This window comes from Myotis daubentonii, chromosome 18 (assembly GCF_963259705.1).
Source record: "Myotis daubentonii chromosome 18, mMyoDau2.1, whole genome shotgun sequence".
Lineage (NCBI taxonomy): Eukaryota > Metazoa > Chordata > Mammalia > Chiroptera > Vespertilionidae > Myotis > Myotis daubentonii.
In genome coordinates this window covers 1,086,726-1,107,778 of record NC_081857.1, presented here as the reverse complement: position 1 = coordinate 1,107,778, position 21,053 = coordinate 1,086,726, and the positions used below count along the sequence as shown (strand labels likewise).

General features: G+C 55.7%; 1 protein-coding gene and 5 non-coding genes across 7 annotated transcripts; 2 read left to right on the top strand and 4 right to left on the bottom strand.

The window, feature by feature from the left end:
• Positions 1 to 4,603: 4,603 nt before the first annotated feature.
• On the bottom strand, positions 4,604 to 4,677 carry TRNAN-GUU (transfer RNA asparagine (anticodon GUU)). Its single transcript has one exon. It is a non-coding gene; the product is annotated as a tRNA-Asn (tRNA).
• Positions 4,678 to 7,127: 2,450 nt separating this feature from the next.
• TRNAD-GUC (transfer RNA aspartic acid (anticodon GUC)) lies at positions 7,128 to 7,199 on the bottom strand. The gene has a single exon. It is a non-coding gene; the product is annotated as a tRNA-Asp (tRNA).
• A 488-nt stretch (positions 7,200 to 7,687) lies between these two features.
• On the bottom strand, positions 7,688 to 7,759 carry TRNAG-UCC (transfer RNA glycine (anticodon UCC)). Its single transcript has one exon. It is a non-coding gene; the product is annotated as a tRNA-Gly (tRNA).
• Positions 7,760 to 8,228: 469 nt separating this feature from the next.
• On the top strand, positions 8,229 to 8,311 carry TRNAL-CAG (transfer RNA leucine (anticodon CAG)). Its single transcript has one exon. It is a non-coding gene; the product is annotated as a tRNA-Leu (tRNA).
• Positions 8,312 to 12,115: 3,804 nt separating this feature from the next.
• TRNAG-GCC (transfer RNA glycine (anticodon GCC)) lies at positions 12,116 to 12,186 on the top strand. Its single transcript has one exon. It is a non-coding gene; the product is annotated as a tRNA-Gly (tRNA).
• A 1,491-nt stretch (positions 12,187 to 13,677) lies between these two features.
• On the bottom strand, positions 13,678 to 20,398 carry LOC132220440 (low affinity immunoglobulin gamma Fc region receptor III-like). 2 transcript variants are annotated; one of them, XM_059673511.1, is made up of 5 exons: positions 20,161 to 20,398; positions 19,528 to 19,548; positions 18,983 to 19,237; positions 15,999 to 16,253; positions 13,678 to 14,504 (listed from the first exon to the last, which is right to left on the bottom strand). In XM_059673511.1, exons 1-5 carry the CDS (start codon positions 20,231 to 20,233, stop codon positions 14,332 to 14,334), a joined length of 777 nt encoding a protein of 258 aa, XP_059529494.1. In that variant the 5' UTR covers positions 20,234 to 20,398; the 3' UTR covers positions 13,678 to 14,331. The 2 variants fall into 2 exon arrangements, with proteins under 2 accessions (XP_059529494.1, XP_059529495.1); XM_059673512.1 differs by lacking the exon at positions 19,528 to 19,548 and having other exon boundaries at positions 20,161 to 20,397.
• Positions 20,399 to 21,053: the final 655 nt, after the last annotated feature.

Sequence of the window (21,053 nt, the reverse complement as noted above, 5' to 3'; positions counted from 1 at the left end):
CCGGGCGCCCCGAAACTCCTCCCGACAACAGGGGGACTGCTGGAGTCTGGGAGAGGCAGCAGAACGGGTGCAGGGGGGCTGAGAAAGAGCAGGCAGTTCAGGACCGACTAGAGGGTTGGGGAGCACAAAAGACTCAGTTGGAAAGTTGGGAGGAGGAATCCTGAGGAAGGGGAGTGTGGAAGCCCTCCTGCCTGTTTATCAGAATCCCCTTAAGGGAGTGCTGGAGGCTAAGACCAGCAGTAGTTAGCATATCAATGCCATAGTCAGCAGGGCTCAAGGCAATTCCCTAACCCGATAACCCTTTTACTGTTAACCAAACTTTACCTTTGATATGCCTGTAGGTAGGCATTCCTGAAGGGCAAATGTGTATTCAAGTGAATAAAAAGCTGAGGGGACCCCGTTTACCGGGAGCTTCTCCACTGGAGGGGGGCTTCCGCCTGGCCCCCATGCCTTCTAAATTCATATTTCTTGTCTAGTGTTTTCATTGGTGGGTGGCCCCTCCTTTAGATCCTGAGCCCTCGCTGCAAATGGATGTGGATTCACAGGGGAGACTTAGGGGTGTATTGAAGGCGGCGCCCCTAATTATCCCTTGACCTTTCCAAGTAAGTCTGTGCACGCGCAGACCCCGGGTGATTACTGGAATCCTTACCCTTAACCCCTGGATGCCCTGCCTAGAGGACAATGTACACGTGTGCCCTCCTGAGAGTACTCACCCTGCTGATTGTACCTAAACATAAACATTCCAATAAAGGCCTAACGAGGCAGGAAGAGAGGCTGCCCTGGCCACTAGAGCCCGGGGCCCCTAGCCCTCTCCCCACAGTCAAACTGTGTCTGAGCCATCTGTTCACCAGCCCCGGCTACAGGACACCCCACCGGGACCGTCTTCGTAGGAATCAGGGGCCGTGGAAATGGGTGTCGGGGAGCCCCTTGTAAGGGTTGGGATGGCCGTGCCTGTCAGGAGGAGCGGTGGTCCTGGGAAGAGAGCTGCAGGCGGACAGGGGGGGGGGGGGGAGCACACAGCCCACCCGGGCCGCGGGGAGGAGAGCGGCCCTGCTGTTCCCGACGAAGCTCTGTGAGCAGATGTCTGTGCTGAGAAAGGGCGACAAGAAAGTCAACCACAGCTCCCAGGAAGCCGGGACAGTGAGAATTGGGGGGGGGGGGGGGGCGGGGACTGTGAGCCAGGGGTCCTGCTTCACTAATCCAGGTCTAGCTTTGTCCACGTGGTTCATTCGACAAATGTTAGATAAACCCCACTGAGTTCAACTGTGGCCCTTCTGTTGCCGGGCAACCCCCGGGCTGCCTGTGGCTGCATCCAATCACGAAGGCAGGGTTGAATCATCCAAGGCATTTATTGAGAAGGCCAGCCAACCAAGAAGTCAGGGCGCTTACAAGCATCCAAAACCTGCCTTACAGCAGGTGCAGGGGACGGGATTGCATAGGAAATGTGGGCTGGGTGGAGGTTGGGAACTGTGGACGGAAGGGGCCACATGCTGACCTGACAAGCTCAGGGGAGGCCTGCATGGCAGTTTTGCAGACTCAGAGACCTAAACTAACCACAAAGGACGGTCTGAAATTAAACTTTAACTAAAAGCAGTGATGGTGGGCAGACACGTCCTAGGCCAGTATCTTCCCTGACAAGGTCAGCCTTTACCTTAACTGGGCCAGTCTGCCTTTTTGCATCTGTGATAACATGTCCTTGGGATGTCTGGGTAACTTGACTTCCCTTTTTATGGAGCCCCTGGGGCACAGCCGGGGGGGGGGGGGGCAGGACAGAGACCACAGATTCTTTCATTTATCATGTTAACTGTTCCTGTACCCACCTAAGTGTGTGCCCTGCCGGGAGCCGGTCCATCCTTGCTGTTTCAAGGGACCTGGCATATATGGCATACGGTTCTTAATATGTTTGCTCACCTTCTTGGCACTATGTGTTTTAACCAAGGTCACCTCTCTGAGAAAGGTTGTTTCCCCAGGTAGGGATTTTCCCCTGAAGTTAGGGAGGGAATAAAACCCCTTAACTAAGTGCCAGGCGGGTAATTAATCACTTTAACTACGAACAATCATGCTTAAGCTACATAATCTTTACTCCCTGGAATGGAGATAAGAAACGCCCTAACCTTTGTAATAGAGATTGATAGGATTGAATCAACTGGTATAAATACAGATGTAACAAGACAACAGGAGACAGAACCTAGACACAGAACCTAGACTCAGAACCTACACACAGAACCTACACACAGAACCTACACAGAGCCTAGAGACAGAACCTAGCGAGAGAACATGGCAAAAGATCCTGGACAGAACCTGGCTACAGAACTTGGTTGGAGAACCTAGACAGAACCTGGCTGAAGAAACCTGGCTACAGAACCTGGCAACAGAACCTGGCTGGAGAACCGAGCAAGAGAACATGGACACAGAACCTGGCTGGAGATCCTAACCAGAACTTCGCTGGAGATCCGGACCAGAACTTGGCTAGAGATCCTGGCTAGGCTGCTGATCAACTGAACGCTGTCTCCGTGTCATTCCTTCTTCGCTGACTCCGTCCACACCTTTGGGGACCCCTGGACCTGCTGGGGTTTGACCCCAGCAGTGCCCATCATTTTACTTTTTATCCAATCCCAGGGGTACCCCCCCCCCCGCTTTGCTTTGTCCCTCCTCCTTAATCTATCACCAGTGAATTTCATGTAACCCACCTACGTCCCTCCTTTGATTGCCAATGTAGAAATACAAATGTAACCCCGCCGTTCTCCGGAGCACTATCTCAATTCGTTGAGGTTCTGCTTCCCGGCATATGTCGACAGTTTGGCTCAAATAAACTCACAAGAATTCTGTTCAGGTTTCAATGGTTTTTTACGTTAACAGAAGTGGCATGCAGTCCTGGGGCCAGCAGAATCCAACCATTGTTCTTGGTTGTCAGGCGATGAGGTGACAGCTTGGCTCCAGGTGGGGCCAACCTGACCATGCATAATGGTTCTGCTTGCGCGCTGGGCAGTGTACCTTGTCCGCAGCAGAATCACCTCCCCAATCACTTTGCCGGTGATCAGAGGGAGATGCAGGTGCACCGGCCTGAGAGATGAAACTTAGAAAAGAAAAAACTTAACCCTCTATTCCTATACGCATGTGCACTTCGGGATTTCAAACTAATATGATTATATCTCAGATGAATTCAGCTGCTCTATCTATCAGATCATTAACCCCTATCACTCTGAATCCCCAGAGTGCCCCCCCCCGGGGGTGGGAGGGGGAGCAGCCGCTGCGGGATGAAAGCTTCGGCGCAGGACCGCTATTGGCTGCAGCAAAGCATTTTAGGAGACCTTGCTTGCTGCTCTGAGAGAGAAGATGGAAACGCCGCGGTGACAAAGCATGAATGACAAGATCCCTTTCTCCTCGCGTTGAGCGGGGCTGGTGGACACCCTTCTCCATCACAGCCGTCTGGCCACAGCTCCTATGAACCAACCACTGGCTGGCTGATTCTCCGAGTCCTGTCTGACAAGTGGGCTCCGGGCTTTTACAGGTGTAGGCGGGGGGCGGGGGGGGGGGGCGGGAGGGCGGAGGTAGCTCAGAGCCGGGGGCAGGTAGGAGCGGCATCGGTGGAAGAGGCAGCGGCCTGAGCAGAGGGGAGGCCAGCCGCACTGCGCTTGGTGAGCTGCACCCGAGGCCGAGCGCGGTGTGCGGACCAGACGGGCGCAGGCAGAGGCAGTCCGCCTGGAGACCTGGCCATTCGGGGCGCAGGCAGAGGCAGTCCGCCTGGAGACCTGGCCATTCGGGGCGCAGGCAGAGGCAGTCTGCCTGGAGACCTGGCCATTCGGGGCGCAGGCAGAGGCAGTCCGCCTGGAGACCTGGCCATTCGTCTCCCGCCCGTTTGGTACCTGCACTGGGCCCGGACACCAGGAGAAACAGCACAGGGTCACCCCGGGCGGGGGGAGGCACTCTAGTCACTAGAATCTAGTGAGAACAGCTTGAAAAGGAGGTGAAGAGGCTTCCTTTGCGGGGGGCCAGGGGGGAAGGACGAGTGGGAGTTTGCCAGGCAAAGAGGAGAAAGGCTGGTCCACGAGCAAAGATTCAAAGCCCAAGAGTGTAAGAGGGAGGGCGAGCAGGGTTCAGGGCCAGATGGCGCGGGGCTCCCCTCCCGGCCGAGGAGCCAGCGCCGCCCGGCGGCCGCGGGGGCTTGGGCAGCGCAGGGGGGCGTCCAGACGCCTCCGCGCCGCGCCCTGGGGGAGGAAGAGGCGGGGAGGCAGACGCCGCCAGCTTCCCGCGGCGATGGGAGTGGCGGGGGAAGGGCCGCGGGGCTGGAGGGGCGGCGCCTACCGCCGCGACTCGGGGAGCAATAGAACGCGGCCTGGCTGCCGGCCCCGGTTCCCCGCGAGCTGGGAGCCAGTCCCGGCCGGGCACCTGCGAGCCACCAGCACCTGCCGGGAGACGCGCACTGAGGAGCCGGCCCGGGCAGCTCCCGCAGCAGCTCCGTCCCGCAGCGAAGGGTTTATTCTACCTACAACCCCCCGCGCAGTCCCAGTGCCGGCCTCATCCCGGCGCCGGTGCTGAAGAGCCTCGTCCAAAAGGGCAGCAGGCGTCAGGACGCACGGCCCAGGCTCAAAACGGACACCCGCGTCCCTGGGTGGGCTCGAACCACCAACCTTTCGGTTAACAGCCGAACGCGCTAACCGATTGCGCCACAGAGACAGGCGCAAGCGAGTCTTCCTGGTAAGTCAGTTAACCGACAGCAAAGTCCTGGCGCCACATCTCCGAACACTCGCGGTCGAGTCGGCCTGGGGGCTCGAGGACGGTCCCGCCCGCGCTCCCCTCTGGGATCCGGGGGCTCAGGAAGGGGGCGTCGAGGATGGAGGGACAGGGGTCTTTGGGGAGTCAAGGTGCGTGCTCCCTGTGCTCCGGAGTTCACTGGTTCTGCTCAGAGAAGTACGTCCATAACTTTTTTCCTGACCTAGACAATTTATTAGTTCCTGTGTACATGTGCTAGTACTAACTCATAATAATCTTATTGTGAAAATTTTAAATACCAACTGCCGTAGACCAATGCCAGCATGTCATAATTTCAAGAGTTTCATCAAAAAGGTTGATGAGACTTGCGGACTCAGCAGGGTTGAGTCACACATGTAGTCACCTGTTGGGAATGGCTAAAGGCATTTCCCCAAACCTGAATAGGAAACTGACTGTGGCTGCCAGACAGTTAAAGGGCATCTTAATCTACATGTTATTGCCTCCTACTGGCCAAGCACCTGAACAGCCTTAGGCTGTTCCCCAAACTGACAATGCCTCTGTACCCTTTGAAACCTTACCCTCTGAAGTGTATTATCTCCGCTTGCCTTAGGACAAATTGTGTTAATAAAAGCAAGGGTCCTAGACAAGGAGGGAGTCTTCAGTTCCTTTAGCTGAAGGTCCTCTGACCCCAATGCCTTTCAAAATTATAACTCGTCTCCGGACTCTTCATTAGTCTCTGGATTCCTGTGTCATCTGCGCACAGCCTTTTCCAGATTCCTGAACCCTTCTTGATGCTGGGACATGAACCCCGGCAACCAACTGTGTCCTGCAAAATACAAAACCTAAGTAAGGGGGCCTAACATCTTCCACCCAGCGGTTCTGAAAGGTTTCTGCAGGCGTGTTAGGACCGGTGGTTGAATGACTTTCCCAAGGTTACATCGAACCCAAATCTCAGAGGGCAAAGGCCGCTTTTCCAACATCATCAACCCAGGCTCCGGACCAGTGCCCTCCCCCTCTCCCCCAGACGAGAGAAGCTTCTGCCCCTCTGTCCCTGGGCCATTTCAAGGCCACAGGGTTCGTGAGTCCCATCACCTTCCCCGGGCGTATCTAGGCACTTGCCACACCGAGTCTTCGCTGCACTGGGCACGGGAGCGCCGTCTGTCTGTCACCCGAGTCCCAGGCCCCTCGAGGCCTCCACGCGGAGCCTCCTTCTCCCTCCGGCGCCGCCCAGTGAGATGAGCGCCTGGTCCGGGAAAGCCGAGCCTGCACGTACCGCTGCTCTGACGTCTGCGGCTCACCCTGGAACGGGGGCGACTGAGCAGGGACTCCAGGGGGCCAGGGGGAGTAACAGCCGGAAGGCCGAGAGCTGCCACCCCAGAGGAGACAGGAAAATACTGGAACTGCAAAACTTCAAAAGGAGGAGAATTGTTAAAGAAATTATTATGTAGCCATAGGGTACAACACAAGGAAGTCATTTAAATAATGTTTTAGACTAATATTTAAAGAATGTAGAAATATTCACATTTTAAAGTAAACACTCAAGTAGGTTTAAAAAATATACACAGTATGATTCCAATTTCTCATTTCAAAATGTCAGGAGTAAACATACAGCAAAATATTAATAAGGATTTCCTGGATAATAAAAAGATGTCTGGCTTTTCTTTCTGTTTATTCTCCATATTGTCTACAAGGGCTATACATTACTATCATATCCAGGAACAATGGCATCTTTTAAAAAATGAGCATATACTATGTGCCAGGAGCCGGTGCCGGGGTTACTGCAGAGAACTGAAGGCCGCCAGAGGTCTCTAAACCTGGGAGGTGGCCGCGTCACATTGCAGACCAGCAGCCGAAGCCCAGGGAAGCTGAAAGCAAAAGCAGCCTGTTCGTTGGTGATAAAGGCAGGTCTCGGTCAGACCCGCGCTCACGTCTCGGTACCGCCTGGAATAGACAGAAAGGCGCTGTAGGGAGACCGGTTCACCAGTTGGCGCGCCTTCGGGTGGTCACGGAGGGGACTCGGCTGCCACCGCCACACATCGGTGCGCGAGATGAACAAAAAGGAACGGTGGGAATTTAGAGTATGGGGCTGAAGGCAGAACTGGGACTCTGGGTTCTCCTCTGGTGGGCGGGAGAGGGCAGGTCGGGGGGCAGCGGGAAGGGAAGAGGGCCGGAGAAGGTAGCCTGCCGGCAGATCAGGAGGAAACTTTATTGCAGTGTTAGTGATCCAACGCACTTCACGCAGAACCAGAGTCAAACCGCACTCACCAGAACTGTTGCCCGTCATCCAAGAAATTCTCGGGCGAGACGAACTCTGCAGAAAACCTAGCATTCTGCAAGAATAATTTTTGTTTCAGCAAAGGGAGGACGTCGTAGACAAAAGTCTTGGAAGGAGAGTGGAAAAAGAATTTCACGGCCTCCCCGTCGGGGAATCGAACCCCGGTCTCCCGCGTGACAGGCGGGGATACTCACCACTATACTAACGAGGAGAAGCACGGTGCCCGTCTCAAAATTACTGCTTAGGAATCTACATCTAAGCTTCCGGAGCAATTTGTTTCGTGACAGATGCAAGTTGCGGGCAAAGTTGCACATTTGCTGTCTAGAACGGGCGATTGGGGCGGAGGGTGGAGGGGAGACCGCCCGCAGGGGGACACAACTAAAATGTAATGGGAGTCCGATAGAAATTTAAATTTCCCAATAGTCACATTAAAAAATCAGAAGGAACAGGTGATAATTTTCATAATCTACCTTATTTAACCCAATATGTGCAAAACATCATTTCAACATGTAACTAATACCAACACATTAATCAGATTCCTTTTCATACTTAGTCTTCACACCAGCATGTGTGCTACACACACACACACACACACACACACACACACACACACACTCCAAAACTTCATTCTGTAAACTTGATGATGGAGGTTGTGAGCTCATACCCCCAGTTTGTTCGTGGCGCGGAGAAAAACACGTGTGCGTTGGCCGGGAATCGAACCCGGGTCAACTGCTTGGAAGGCAGCTATGCTCACCACTATACCACCAACGCCTTCAGTCCTGGCCTTTCAGAAATCCGTACTTGAGGCTTGCAAGCCGTGGACCTTTCTTACCTGCTTACTCGTGCTTTGTCCGTGACCCTGAGGTGTCCTTTGAGAAAAATGCATCCCGTACTCACTCCTCCTGTCCTCCCGGCCATGTGGCGCCCCAGCACCGGGTCCACCGGCGTCGGACCCTAACCACGATTTGAGACGAGGGTGGAGGGAGACCGCCCGCAAGGGGCCACCAGGCGTGGCTCGGCCCGCCGGAGAAGAGGCGCCAAGGAAAATAGGTCTTTGCAGTTTAGGATGGTGAAGCAGGGTGAGTCGGAGGCAGTTCTATTGGCCGTGCTTGGCGAAGGAGTCCAGGAACAGTTCTATTTTATTTAAAATCATAAACTTCACACTGATGTCACCTGACATAATGACACAGCGCTGTAAGATATGTAACCCTTGAATTAAATAGAGGCTGATGTTTGCAGCGTCAGGATGGCCGAGCGGTCTAAGGCGCTGCGTTCAGGTCGCAGTCTCCCCTGGAGGCGTGGGTTCGAATCCCACTCCTGACAAGGTAGCTTTTCTTTCCCTCCGAAGTTGAAGGTTGTTCTGCACTTACATATGGAACTTAGTATTTCTTCTCTAGGCAGTAGACTGGTCTATGAAATTAGGGAACAGTTGAGACTAAGGTCTAATATAAGATCTTTGGTTAATCTCTTCCCACCTCCCTCTCCCCACTTCCCTCTGAGATTCATAAGTCTGTTCCATATTTCCATGCCTCTTAGTCTATTTTACTCATCAGTTTATTTTGTTCATTAGATTTCTTGTTCGTTTATTTTGATTTTTAGATTAAATTGTTGACAGATCTGTATTTATTGTCATTTTATTGTTCATATTTTTTATCTTTTTTCTTCTTCCTCTTCTTAAAGAATACCCTTCAACATTTCATGTAATGCTGGTTTGGTAATGATGAACTCCTTTAGCTTTTTCTTGTCTGGGAAACTCTTTATCTTACCTTCAATTCTGAATGATAGCTTTGCTAAGTGGAGTAATCTTGGTTGTAGGTTCTTGCTACTCATCACTTTGAATATTTCTTGCCATTCCCTTCTAGCCTGCAAAGTTTCTGTTGAGAAATCAGCTGACAGTCATGTGGACACTCCCTTGTAGGTAACTGACTGTTTTTCTCTTGTTGCTTTTACGATTCTCTCTTAGTCTTTAGCCCTTGGCATTTTAATTATGATGTGTCTTGGTGTGGGCCTCATTGGGTTCTTCTTGTTTGGGACTCTCTGCACTTCCCAGTCTTGTAAGTCTATTTCTTTCATCAGGTAGGGGAAGTTTTCTGTTATTATTACTTCAAATAGGTTTTCAATATCTTGCTCTCTGTTGTTGTTCTGGCACCCCCATAATGTGAATGTTGATACACGTAAAGTTGTCCTTACACTGTCTTCATATTTTTGGATTCTTTTTTCTTTTTGCTCTTCTGATTGGGTGCTCACTGAGTCTTCCCTTTGCGTGTGTCACTTGTGGATGTGTACAAGTGTAAGCTATGGTCTGAAGCTGTCCACTGGGTGCACTGGCTCTGCCCCTCCCCCGAAGGTGCAAAATCAGCCACTGCCTGGGGCCACTGAGCTGGAGCTACAGAGCGATCTGCAGATGCCTGCTACTTGTATCGGGCTAGGAAGTGTTCAGGAGAGGCCCACCTGTGAAGCAAGGCAGGCTGCTGCTAGTACCAGGTCGTGGGCCTCTTATTGATAGGTTTGGGTCACACTGATACCAGCTGCTACTTGCTTGAGGGATTTTTAAAGTCTGAAGCCTAAGCTAGTACAGGCCATTCACACGGAAAAGCTGCTGCAAACAGCTTGGGTGGGGCTGTAAATTGGATAGGGCTGGATCTCAGGGAATCACCAGGGCAGAGCCAACAGTGGGGGCCACTCAGATATGGCTGCTAGTCAGCTCTGGGACTGGGAGGTCCCAGCTCAGGAACAATGATCCCAGCAAGCACCCCCATCTTGGAGGAAATTACCCTGAGTTATATCCTGATGCCAGACAATCCAGTTTCTCCCAGTATGTCCCTGCATCCCCCAAAGCCACCGCCTGGCACTGGAGCTCAGGGGAAGAGAGAGGCTGTAAGTTCCTACCCCAGCCCTTTAAGAGGCACTGCCTGGAGCTCCAGCAGCCTCTGTGTCACTCAGCCACAATCCCTGCTGGTTTTTACAGCCCAAGGTTACAGGGATTTCTCTTCCCAGCTCTGGAGCCATGGGCCAGGGGTCTGGTGTGGGGCTGGGACTCCTTGCTTCCCCCAGGAGACCTCTGCAGCTGGGATATCCCTCCTGCTCGGAAAGAAACTCCACGCATGGCTGTCGGGCCAGCCCATTCTCCCTCCGCCCCTCCCACCAGTCTCGGTGTGCTTTCCTTACTTCCCTAGTTGTAGGACTTCCATTCAGCCAGACTTCAGGAGGTTCTAAATGATGGTTCTGTATTTTAGTTGTAATTTTGATGTGGTTGTGGGAGGACTCGAGTACCGGCGTTTAGCTACACCACCATCTTTTTATTCATTTCTTTTTTCAACAGCAATGCATCGAGCCTTTTCTATATGCCAAGCACACTGGGGCAGGCCGATAGCAGTGACTCCTCTGACAAAAAGAAAAGGCCTCAACCCAGATCCCTCAGTTACAGAGCCCTCAGTTTGCTGTAATTGGCCTGAGACTTTTCAGTGCTCAGGCAGCGGTGTCAAAGCCTCAGATTCCCAACCCCGACCCACTCCCACCACCAATTCAAATTCAGTAGGCTTGCCGAGTCACCAAAATCAGGAAAAGACTCACCAGGTGAAATAGGGTTGGGCAGAGTCACAGAGAGGAAAGGTACAGTCATGGAGTTGCTTGTTTCAACTGCTTTTTCTTGATGATGGCAAAGAAGCCAGTTTCTGATTGGGGAGCAGCTGGTGATGGGGAAGAGGGAGAGTGTCAAGCGGAAGAGGTTGAGTGTGTGCGGTCCCTGAGTGTGAGGACAGAAGGCCTTGGGGTTGATTAGTGAAAGTCTGCCAACTGCACTCTGTTATTTCCTAGACTCTGAACTTGGGAAAGGGCTTCGACCTCTTCCTCCGCTTGGAGTCAGTGGAGGTGGTGTTGCTGCTAGTGAGGTAGCCTGGGAGCTTATTAGCAATGCAGGCCTTAGACCTCCCAACGCATTATAAGACCTCCAGGGGCTCCACGTGCTTGTTGGGTGTGGTTAGCAGGGGGCTGTCTCATCTGTCTTTCTGAAGGTTGGCATTTAACTTGGACTGTCTGTCCCTTCTTCTCACCAGGCCCCCTTTACTCTGGATCATTTGAGCACTTACACGGTGCCTAGAACAAAGGCTAAAATAGTTAAATTACAAAATGTGAACTGAACACGACTGTGGTGCACTCACAGGAGACCATGAAAACTGTAAGCCACTTTGGACCTGCGCCACATGATCGCGGTAAATGAGACGGGCCAGTGAGCCAGGGCAGGTGGGACAGGGAAACTGAGGCAGAGAGCTGAACAAACTGCAGAGCAATGTACAGCGGATGCAGGAGGTCCCCTCCCTGGAGATGCCAGACAGCCAGGCCTCAGTTGTACTTCAGCTCCAGGGCGGCACCTGGACCAGCTGTGATGCCTGACGGCCCCTGCCCTGACACTGACCCATCGGTGGAGACCATGGCCCTGGAGGAGCCCGCCTGGAACACCCGTGACTGTTCTGCTGGAACCCTCCCCTCTGACCTCCCCTCAGATTCCCGCCTGCAAGAGAGAAAGAACAGCCTCAAGACAAAGGACCAGGGCCTGCTCTCCCGCTGGGGGCAGCCCGGGCCGGCCCTTTCCCTCCTCTCCCCCCACCTCCTCCCCCAAAGGCATCTCCTAGCCCCAAAGGACCCACCAGGCTTGCAGCCAGGGAGCCATGGGCAGCGGCAGCTCGCCCCAGGCTCGCCCCTGACCTGCCTCCAAGCCCCTGTGCTCTGACTTCCCCGAGAGCGAGGGCCCGGCCTGGCTCTCCCGTTGCCTCCGGATGAGTCACGAAGACTCCACTAACGCTGACACGATGCGGTGAGACAGGCCCGCCCTCTGACCTTCCCAAACACCTGCCTGATCCCGAACGAAGCTCCATCAGCCCCGGCTGCGGGGCCGCCGGCCGGCGCTGCGGGAGGGGCCGCCCGCTGCCAGGGAGTCGCAGGGCGGCGGCAGAGGCGGCGGGCGCGCCGGCAGTGCAATCGCTGTTTTCGAGTCTTGGCGCTGTTTCGCCTTGAAACAGACCGGCACCCTCCTCGACTGGGAGCAGAGGGGCGTCTGGGCCCCCGCTGCGGATGGACCCAAAGGGACGGTCGGGGAGAAGGGAGATGCTGCAAGGGCCACCCCCGCGAGCATTGGTGGTTCAGTGGTAGAATTCTCGCCTGCCACGCGGGAGGCCCGGGTTCGATTCCCGGCCAATGCAGCTTGCTGTTTTCCCCTTTTACCGCCCGCGCTTACAGCAAGGCGACAGGAGAGCCAGGTAGCTGAAGGCTGGGTTCTTCGGCCGGGTCCCCACTCCCCAGCGGTCGCTTTCACAACAGCGGGACCCGGCGCGGTGGCGATCCCCCTGTGGCCCATCGCTGGCGGCGGGACCCCTGCGGGTCCTGAACCCGGAACGTCCTGTTTGAACTCAGGTTTCTGCTTGACGTCGGCTCCCCCGGAAGCCAAATACTCGGAGCCGCGAGATGGAGACGGAGGAGCGAAGCGCAGGGGCCGAGCGCCCCCCCGCCCCACCCCGCCCCCGTCCCGGGGTGGAATCCGGCCTGTGGCCAGGGGCGCCCTGAGGTCTCCGTCCCGGGCCGCAGCTTTTATGCAACCTTTGTAATTTGCCTGATTCAAATGAAACGACTGTGTTTAAGGAGAAGCTAAAGTGGCTCTTCTCTCCTCAGATGGCTTTTCTCCTGCAGGAAGCTGGGGCCTGGGGAGGTGTGGGGACGGGAAGGAGCTCTCAGTCAGCCCTCGCTTCCTCCAGGCTGCCCTCCCGGATCCCTTCCTCTCGGGATTTGGGGCATTTTAGCCAAGGGCCTGAGAGAGAAGGGGGCCAGTGGCCTGGCCTCTTCAGGGACTGCCTGTCTCAGCTCCCTCCACCTTCCCTCCCAGCCCTGAGGCTCAAAACCTCCTAGCACCCCCACCCCACCCACCCCCCACCCCAGCTCCACGCCCAGCGCTGAGGTCAGCACCTCCGAGCCTGGGCATCAGCTGCAGCGCCCATCACTCTCCGGGCGCCCACTGCTCCCTGTGACCTGGACCTCAGTGCACAGGCCTGCTCACGTGTGGGAGCTGCGGTGAGCATCGTGGGAAGCAGAACAGACATTAAAGTGATGACTTTCAATAGGCGCTGTGCAATGGGGCTGAGGCTGATGGCCAAGGACAAAAAGCAAGTTGTAGAACAAAACGCGCCCAGGACCGTGTCTATAAAGGGTGACATCACCCACCTGTTCATCTGCGCAAGGTCACTTCAATCATCCCCGCCACTGCTCCCTCCGTTTTAAAATGAGGAGACTGCACCACATAGTTTCTAGATTTAAAATCCCCTGAATTTGCTAAAGACTTTACTCATTCCACAAACACCGAGTTCTTTATCACGCGCCAGACACTGCGCTGGGCCGTGGTGTCAGCAGTGAGCACAGGCCCTGCTCTCCTGGGGCTCGGTTCCGAGGGTGGGCGGGCGGGCGGCTGGGCAGTAAACCCTCAGCAGGTGAGCGGGCGGGCGGCTGGGCAGTAAACCCTCAGCAGGTGAGCGGGCGGGCGGCTGGGCAGTAAACCCTCAGCAGGTGAGCGGGCGGGCGGCTGGGCAGTAAACCCTCAGCAGGTGAGCGGGCGGGCGGCTGGGCAGTAAACCCTCAGCAGGTGAGCGGGCGGGCGGCTGGGCAGTAAACCCTCAGCAGGTGAGCGGGCGGGCGGCTGGGCAGTAACCCCTCAGCAGGTGAGCAGGCGAGGGGGGTCAGGAGACGGTGGGGAGTGGAATCATACTGAATGATCAAGGAGACCTCACTGATAGGTGACATTTGGGTAAAGTCCATGATGACGTATGATGACACGTCTGTAAGAAAGAACATTCCAGAAACAAGGAATAACATAAACCCTGGGCAGAAGTACGGTCAGTGTGTTGAAGGAAGCAAGGTCCAGGAGCAGCCGAGGTGGAGGCAGTGAGGCCTGAGAGCGCTGCCAAGGCCTGCGCTTTCACTCCTAAGTGCAAGGGGACGTTGCGTGGCTTGGAGCACAGAAGTGGCCGGTAAGCACTTTAGAGGTGGCTCTGGCGAGAACAGGCCTGCGGGAGGCTAGCAGGCCTGGAGGACGGGGCCGGGCCGCGCTCAGCTGCTGGGCTGATGTGAAAGTGGAGGCAGGACTTGGTGAGGCCTCTGTGAGGCCTGTGAAGACACAGGTCAGTATTCTTGACCAGCAGGAAGTCAGTGAGGGAGAGCCTGGGGGTGGTTGGCTCTGAGCTTACAGGCCCTTCCTGCCCCCAGGCCCCTGCAGCTCCAGCTCGCCCACCAGGAGGCGCTGGGGAGGGGCAGAGGTCTGGCCTGCGGAGACCTGTAGCTCTTCCAGGTGCGAGGAGGAGGCGTTACTTGTCCTCGGGGCTCTTGGTCCATGTGACTTTGTCACTACTCCAGTCCCTCGCTGAGCTTCGAAGTTCTTTCTGCACAAAGAAATAGAGCCCCGTGTCCACTGCAAACAGGAGCCCCATCACCAGGCAGAACGCGATTTGGGGCCATGGAGGAAGGATGGGTGAGAGGGCTGCGGATGGAGAAACGACAGTTGTTAAAGGCCACGGTCAGAATCCACAGCCAGGTCCCCAGGCCAGGGGCCGAGCCTGGCCGGAGCAGCAGGTCGAGTCTCCTCGCCTCCCTCAGCACCGGCCCCCGGCAAGCTGAGCGGCGTCCGCCCCGAGGGACACTGATAGGAGCTGAAGGGGCTCCCCACGCGGTGCCACGTTGGCATGTGGATGTTTTGAGCTGAAGGCAATCGAGACCCTGTGGGCTCATGAGAAACGTTTCCCATTGATTTTAGAGAAAGTGGAAGAGAGAGGGGAGGCAGAGAGAACCATCGACGTGAGAGGAACGTGGGCTGGTTGCCTCCTGCAGGAGCCTCGACCAGGGCTGGGGCCAGGGAGGAGCCTGCAACCGAGGTCCATGCCCTTGACCAGAACTGAACCCGGGACCAAGGGTCCACAGGCCGAACTCTACCTACTGAGCCAAACCAGCCAGGGCCAGAAATAACTTCTTATGGCCTATGTAGGGGCAGAGAAAACTAGTTCAGTACTGAGCATCTGCTCTTATCCTGCAATGACCTTCCGCCAAACCTCCCTCCCCACCCCCCACCCCCCACCGTGCCTCACCTCATCCTCAGCTCAGAATGTCTTATGTCCCTTTCTGTCTCTGATTCTCTCGTGTCTGTGGGTCCCCATACGTAGGTGTGTAATTGAATTTGCTCATTTTCTTGTTAATCTATCTCATGTCATTTTAATTATTAGACCAGATGAGAGAAACTTAAAGGGTAGAGAACATTTTTCCTCCCCCACATAGTCATAGAAGAAAAGGTTTTTGTGGTCATGTAGGTTTTGCAAATGCCTTATGAAATTTGGTTTAAAAGTTTTCTTTACAACAAGGCTTCTCAAAGCCTTTAATGTGCATCGTGAATATAAAACGTGACAGGGCACAGCCTTGGGGAGAAGTGAACGAGGGAGCCCACAGACCTCATCCCCAGCACTTCCCTCGCCTCCTGCTGCGCCCGGGACTGGGCAGCACTCACGGCCTAGCCCTCATCTGGCAGAAGTGGCCTGGAATGTCCCTGACAGGATGCACTCTGGAGTTCACAGCGCACAATTTCTCAAGATCAGATGGCGGCCTGGGGCTTTGTATATGAGAGACTGCCATGCCGCCTGGCTGCCCTGAGCTAAGATTGGAGCCGGGGCTGAGGGGTCTTGGGAGACACAAGCCAGCCTCCGAGTCCTGCGGACAGAGGGACATGGGACCACGTGGTCTCAGTGAGGTGGGAGAGGGAAGGTGGTGCGTCTGCGAGGTGGATGAGAGGGTGAAAAGGTGGCTTTTATCCCCTGAGAGTTAAAACTCCCGGTGAGTGACACCGTTTCTTTAATCCCCGAGGAGGGAGCTGGACCAGCGCTCATGTCCACCCCGCCATCAGGTGCAGCTGGACACTGAGGCCCGCTCAGGGGTGCGCCGGTGCTGAGGGAGCCCCGCCGCCCCATCCTTCCGGGCCTGAAGCTCCCACCTGGGACGGTGATGTTCACGGGCTGCGATGTGTGCTGCATCTGCCCGAGGAGCCCTGAGCAGTGGTACGCGCCGCTGTGGCTGGCGTTGGCGTGTGGGATGGAGAAGCTGGCGTTCGTGTATGAAAACCACTTGGGTCTCCCGTCCTGGAAGAACTGGATCTTGTACAGGCGCCAGTTCTTCCAGCTGTGGCAGCGCAGCACGATGGGAGACCCCTGCGGGACCAGCAGGCGGGGCGTCTGGAGCAGCAGCCAGGCTGCAAGACACAGGGAAGGAGAGGGTCTGAGGCTGGATGCGGCCCTGCGCTCCCGTGGGGCTGCCTTACTCCCGGCCGTGGGAGATGCCTCCCGGCAGGTGTGCGGTTCTCTTACCTGTGCGCCTGGGGCCTGAAGGAAGGAAGCCTGGCGGAGTTTCATATAAAGAGTAGGAGCCCCTCGGGCGCCAGGTGAGGAGTTAGAAGCTGCCCCCGGGGGGGGTGCCCCCAGCACCGCGGAGGTGACAGCAGGACCTGAACCTGCCCACCGTGCAGGAGGGGACCCTCAGGTCTCCCCTGACGGCGGCCAAGGACACACAGCAACTCCAGGGCGAGCGTGAGGGTCTGGGCTCCTAAAGGGAGGGCAGCTTCTGAACACGTTCGGGAAGTGAAGGAGCAGCCAGGGGAGCCCGGTAAGGCCTCGCCACCTCCAGCCACAGCAGCAGGGAGCAGGCGTGAGCCCCGAGTCCAGGCTCAGTGGTGGCTCGGAACAAGAGCAGCAGTAGCACAGCCTCCAGTGGGAAATCGCTCTCCCACCCCCACTGCGACCCCCTCCCTTCACTGACGGCAGAGGGACCAGATTCCAAAGGTCAGTGCTTGAGAGGACAAGTCTATAGAGCAGCGGTTCTCAACCTGTGGGTCGCGACCCCTTTGGCGGTCGAACGACCCTTTCACAGCGGTCGCCTAAGACCATCCTGCACATCAGATATTTACATGACGATTCATCACGGTAGCAACATGACAGTGATGAAGTAGCAACGAAAATAATGTTATGGTTGGGTCACCACATGAGGAACTGTATTTAAAGGGCCAGAAGGTGGAGAACCACTGCTATAGAGAATGCTTCGAAGACACTAGAAAAACCCAATCGCTCTAATTCCTATGAAAATAAAGACTGGAGCGCACTGCGCCTCAGGTAAAGGAGCGCTTATTTAAGAAACCGCAGTCTGACCGTGAAGGACAAGGTGTCGGTGATGAGTCAGCCGGAGGCAAACCTGGAGTCGGGATTCTGACCTGGGCTCCCCTGAGCTTTGGGCCCGGAGGCCTGTGGCTGCATTTCTTTGCACAGTGAAGGGCGGGGACCAGGTGGCTTCCCTCTAACAACCCTTCAGAGCAAAGGTTTTTAAAATCTCAAGTTTTGCATTTTTGTAGGAAAAGTCAGAAGCACAGCCAGCTGCTGGGGGCAGCCCTGGACCAGAGAGCAGACAGGGAGCTGTGATGTCACTGGGCAGGCTCTGAGGCTGGGGGGCGGGGCACGGAGGAAGAGAACCTCGTAGGTTCTTGTTTGTTTAATAATTAAATAGGCTCGGGACAGAGTGACAAGGAACAATGAGCACGCTCAAGTGCACACAGACCAGTATGTGCGGGATCACACAGACATGAGAGAGACAGGAAGGATGATGAGGGGTGTATGACCTGAGCTAGGGGTGCGGGGGCTGGGGAGAGGAGGAAGGCCATGCAGGACATACGAAGAGAAGATGTCCAGTAATTAGCTGCGTGCCCTGCCCTCTGGAGGGGCCATGCATAGTTCTTGCTGGTGATAACTCTTCATTTCTTCAGGGAGAGGTAAGGGCTCCTCAGGACCCGGCTGGGTCTCCATCACCTTCAGCTCAAAATAATTCCCAGGCCGAAGTCGCCCAGGCTGGGAGCGCTGTTCTGACCCTTGGTCAGTACTGATTGCCCATTCACTGGGGCTCTCAACAGAAACGGGGCTCTCGGGAAACAGGACCTAGAAGACGGCCCCAGCCCCTCACGCAGGACTTAGCACTGCCTGCCTCTGTGCAGCCGTCCGCAGGGCATACGGCCCAAATCAAAGTCAACTGCAGTGTAAATGTGCTCACAGTTTCACACACTGGGTGGGCGTGGCTCGTGTGCAGGAGGACTTCTCCATGGAATCTATTGGACTGAACACTCAGACATATATGTAACCCTAAGTCAGACCAATTTAAACCATCTAATGAGTTCCCATCTCCTTCAGGAGCAAAGATGACGTCACTGCACCAAACTCCAAGCCTCCCCCAACTTCTGCCGTCATCTTCCAGATCACACCTCCCCCTGGCCTCCTGCCCTGGGCAGAAAGGCCTCCCAGTTAGGTCTGATCGAATAACGGGACGGTACCCTCCCCCGGGAACTGGCCTTCAGGCCACTTCACAATGGACATGCCACTTGCTGAGACCACTCTCTCCCCTACGACTTCCCCGCAATCCAGACCTGCACGGAGAGCTCTCTGCCCAGAGTCCTTAAAAACCCGGCTCCCCGTCTGCGGGGGCTGGCGCCATTTGGGGCTCAGCCCATCCGGTGTCCAGATGACCTAATAAATTCATAACCCCCCCCCCCACTTCGGCCTCGTGTGTTCCTCCTCACCCATGCCAGGCATGCCCACCCAGGGCCTTTGCCTTCTGTGGGTCTCTAGCCACTGTGCTGACCACGCTGCCATGAGGCAGGAGGGCTGTCTGGAACAAGTATTTCCTCCTGCTTCTCTCACCCCCGGTGGCCTGTTTGTGGCCTTGTCACCTTCTTGCTCAATCAGGACTGAGGCCAAGCAGCCTCACATACTCTGAGGAACCCACATAGAAGCGAAGGAGGCGGGGTGCGAGGGGAAATGACTGGGCAGAAACCACTTCCAACAGCTCGGGCCACACTTCCCAGAAACGGCCACCCCGTTCCCAAACCCTCTGCCGGGCCAGCAGCTCTCAGGTCCGCCTCCCAGGCCTCCCAGCTCCTCCACTGACCGGAAGTCACGTCCAGGTGCACAGGGTCGCTGAGGCTGGTCTGGCCCGTCTGGCACCTGTAGTCCCCGCTGTGGTTGCTGCTGGCCCTGAAGCTGTAGCTGGGCTGGACCTGGGTGGGGATGGCGGTCCCATCGTGGAACCACTGGGTGGAGTTGTCCCCAGGGCTGTGGGCCCCCTGGCAGCTCAGAGTCACGTAGTCCTCGGGGAACACCTGGAGCCACGGGGGCTGGAGGCTCACCACGGCCTTCGGGAGACCTGGCGGCAGAGAGCGGACAGGGCTGGAGCTCAGTGGCCTGGGGGCCCATGGATTCCAAAGAGCTCCCAGGGGCCCTCAGCCCGAGTCCACCGCAGATCCAACTACAGGCCCATGTGCTCTGGCAGCCTCCTCCCTTCGTGTCTGTGTGGATCCAGCAGGAGTTTTACCAAGAATCCAACCCCAGACCCCTCTAAAGAGGGGCGCTGCTCATGCTGAGCCCAAGCCCTGCTCTTAGTGGGACAGGCAATAGCACCGTAGATCCCAGGCGGCATTCAGCACGCAGACTCACCGGCTCCCCGGTCTGCAGAAGCTGCGAAAGAGAAGAGGGCGGTCAGGGCGGGTGCGGGGCCCAGGGAGCAGGTGCAGTGTGGGGGGCGGGGAAGGGGGAGCCTGCACGCCCTCTTCCCGGAGGACCCACAAGAGCCTGCTTCCCTTGTCGTCGTGCAAGATGCTCCTCGCTCACGCCCTAGTCCAGTGATGGCGAACCTGTGACACGCGTGTCAGAGGTGACACGCGTGTCAGAGGTGACACGCGAACTCATTTTTTTGGTTGATTTTTCTTTGTTAAATGGCATTTAAATATATAAAATAAATATCAAAAATATAAGTCTTTGTTTTACTATGGTTGCAAAGATCAAAAAATTTCTCTGTGTGACACGGCTCCAGAGTTAAGTTAGGGTTTTTCAAAATGCCGCCACGCCGCGCTCAGAGGTCCGCCATCGCTGCCCTGGGCTCATCCCTGTCTCCCCCACAAAGTCCACGTGAGCGTCCGGCGCAGAGACTGCGGACGGGCCTCTGAACTGCGGCCTTAGGGCCTGGCCGACGGGTCAGAGTCAGGCTTCTCTCTCTGCTGTCGATCCCGCCCCAGCTCCAAGGGCCCCGGACTGCTCCTCACCACCCTACCCCAGAGGGGCCCCACTCACCCAGCAGCAGCGAAACTAAAGCTGTCAGTGGTTGAAGCAGCCGCGGGCGACTGGGATGTACGTCCTGAAGCATGTTGGTCTTCACAGTCCACGCAGAACTGGGCCTGGTCCAGCAGGGTTCGGGGATGAACCAAGGAAAGAGGAAGGAAGCTGGTTTACCCTCTCACATAACTTTCAACAGTCAGCAGATTCCATTTCTGCTAACGAGTCAGCAGCACAATCAAATGACCATCGAGTCTGCTTTGAGACTAACCCTTTCCTGTGCGGCTGGTTTGAACGGCGGGACTCCTGGTGGGTTATGGTGCAAGTGAGCAACCAGGGGCACCCAGGAAGCAGCGCTGGGGGCGGGGCCCTTGTTGTGGGTTTCAGGTCGGTGCTGCTTCTACCCGTACAGAAAGCTCTAAAGGGGTGTGACCCAGACAAGACGGAGAACCCGTTTATATCTGCAGCCAATAAGGATGTATGTTAAACAACCACGACCAAAGGGAGTAGTTATCTGTGGGCAACACCCAACCCAAGACCATCTCTCAAGACACCGCTGTCCTCCTTCATCTGCACTTCCAACCCCCGACTCCCCAACCCTCCAAACACAGAAGAAAGTTTTCAAGTTCAAGAAATAATTTTGTGCCCAGATGGCGTGTCTCAGTGGTTGAGCGTAGACCCATGAACCAGGAGGGCACAGGCCACAGGCCCGATTGCGGGCTCGATCCCCAGTGGGGGATGGATGTACAGGAGGCAGCCAATCGACGATTCTCTCTCATCGTTGATGTTTCTATCTCTCTCTGAAATCAATAAAAACATATAAAATATTTTTTAAAGATAATTTTGTTAAGAGAGCCGTAAAATAAAGGCTATATATCCTGTGCAGGTGGCTGTATAGTGTAAGTCAGTAG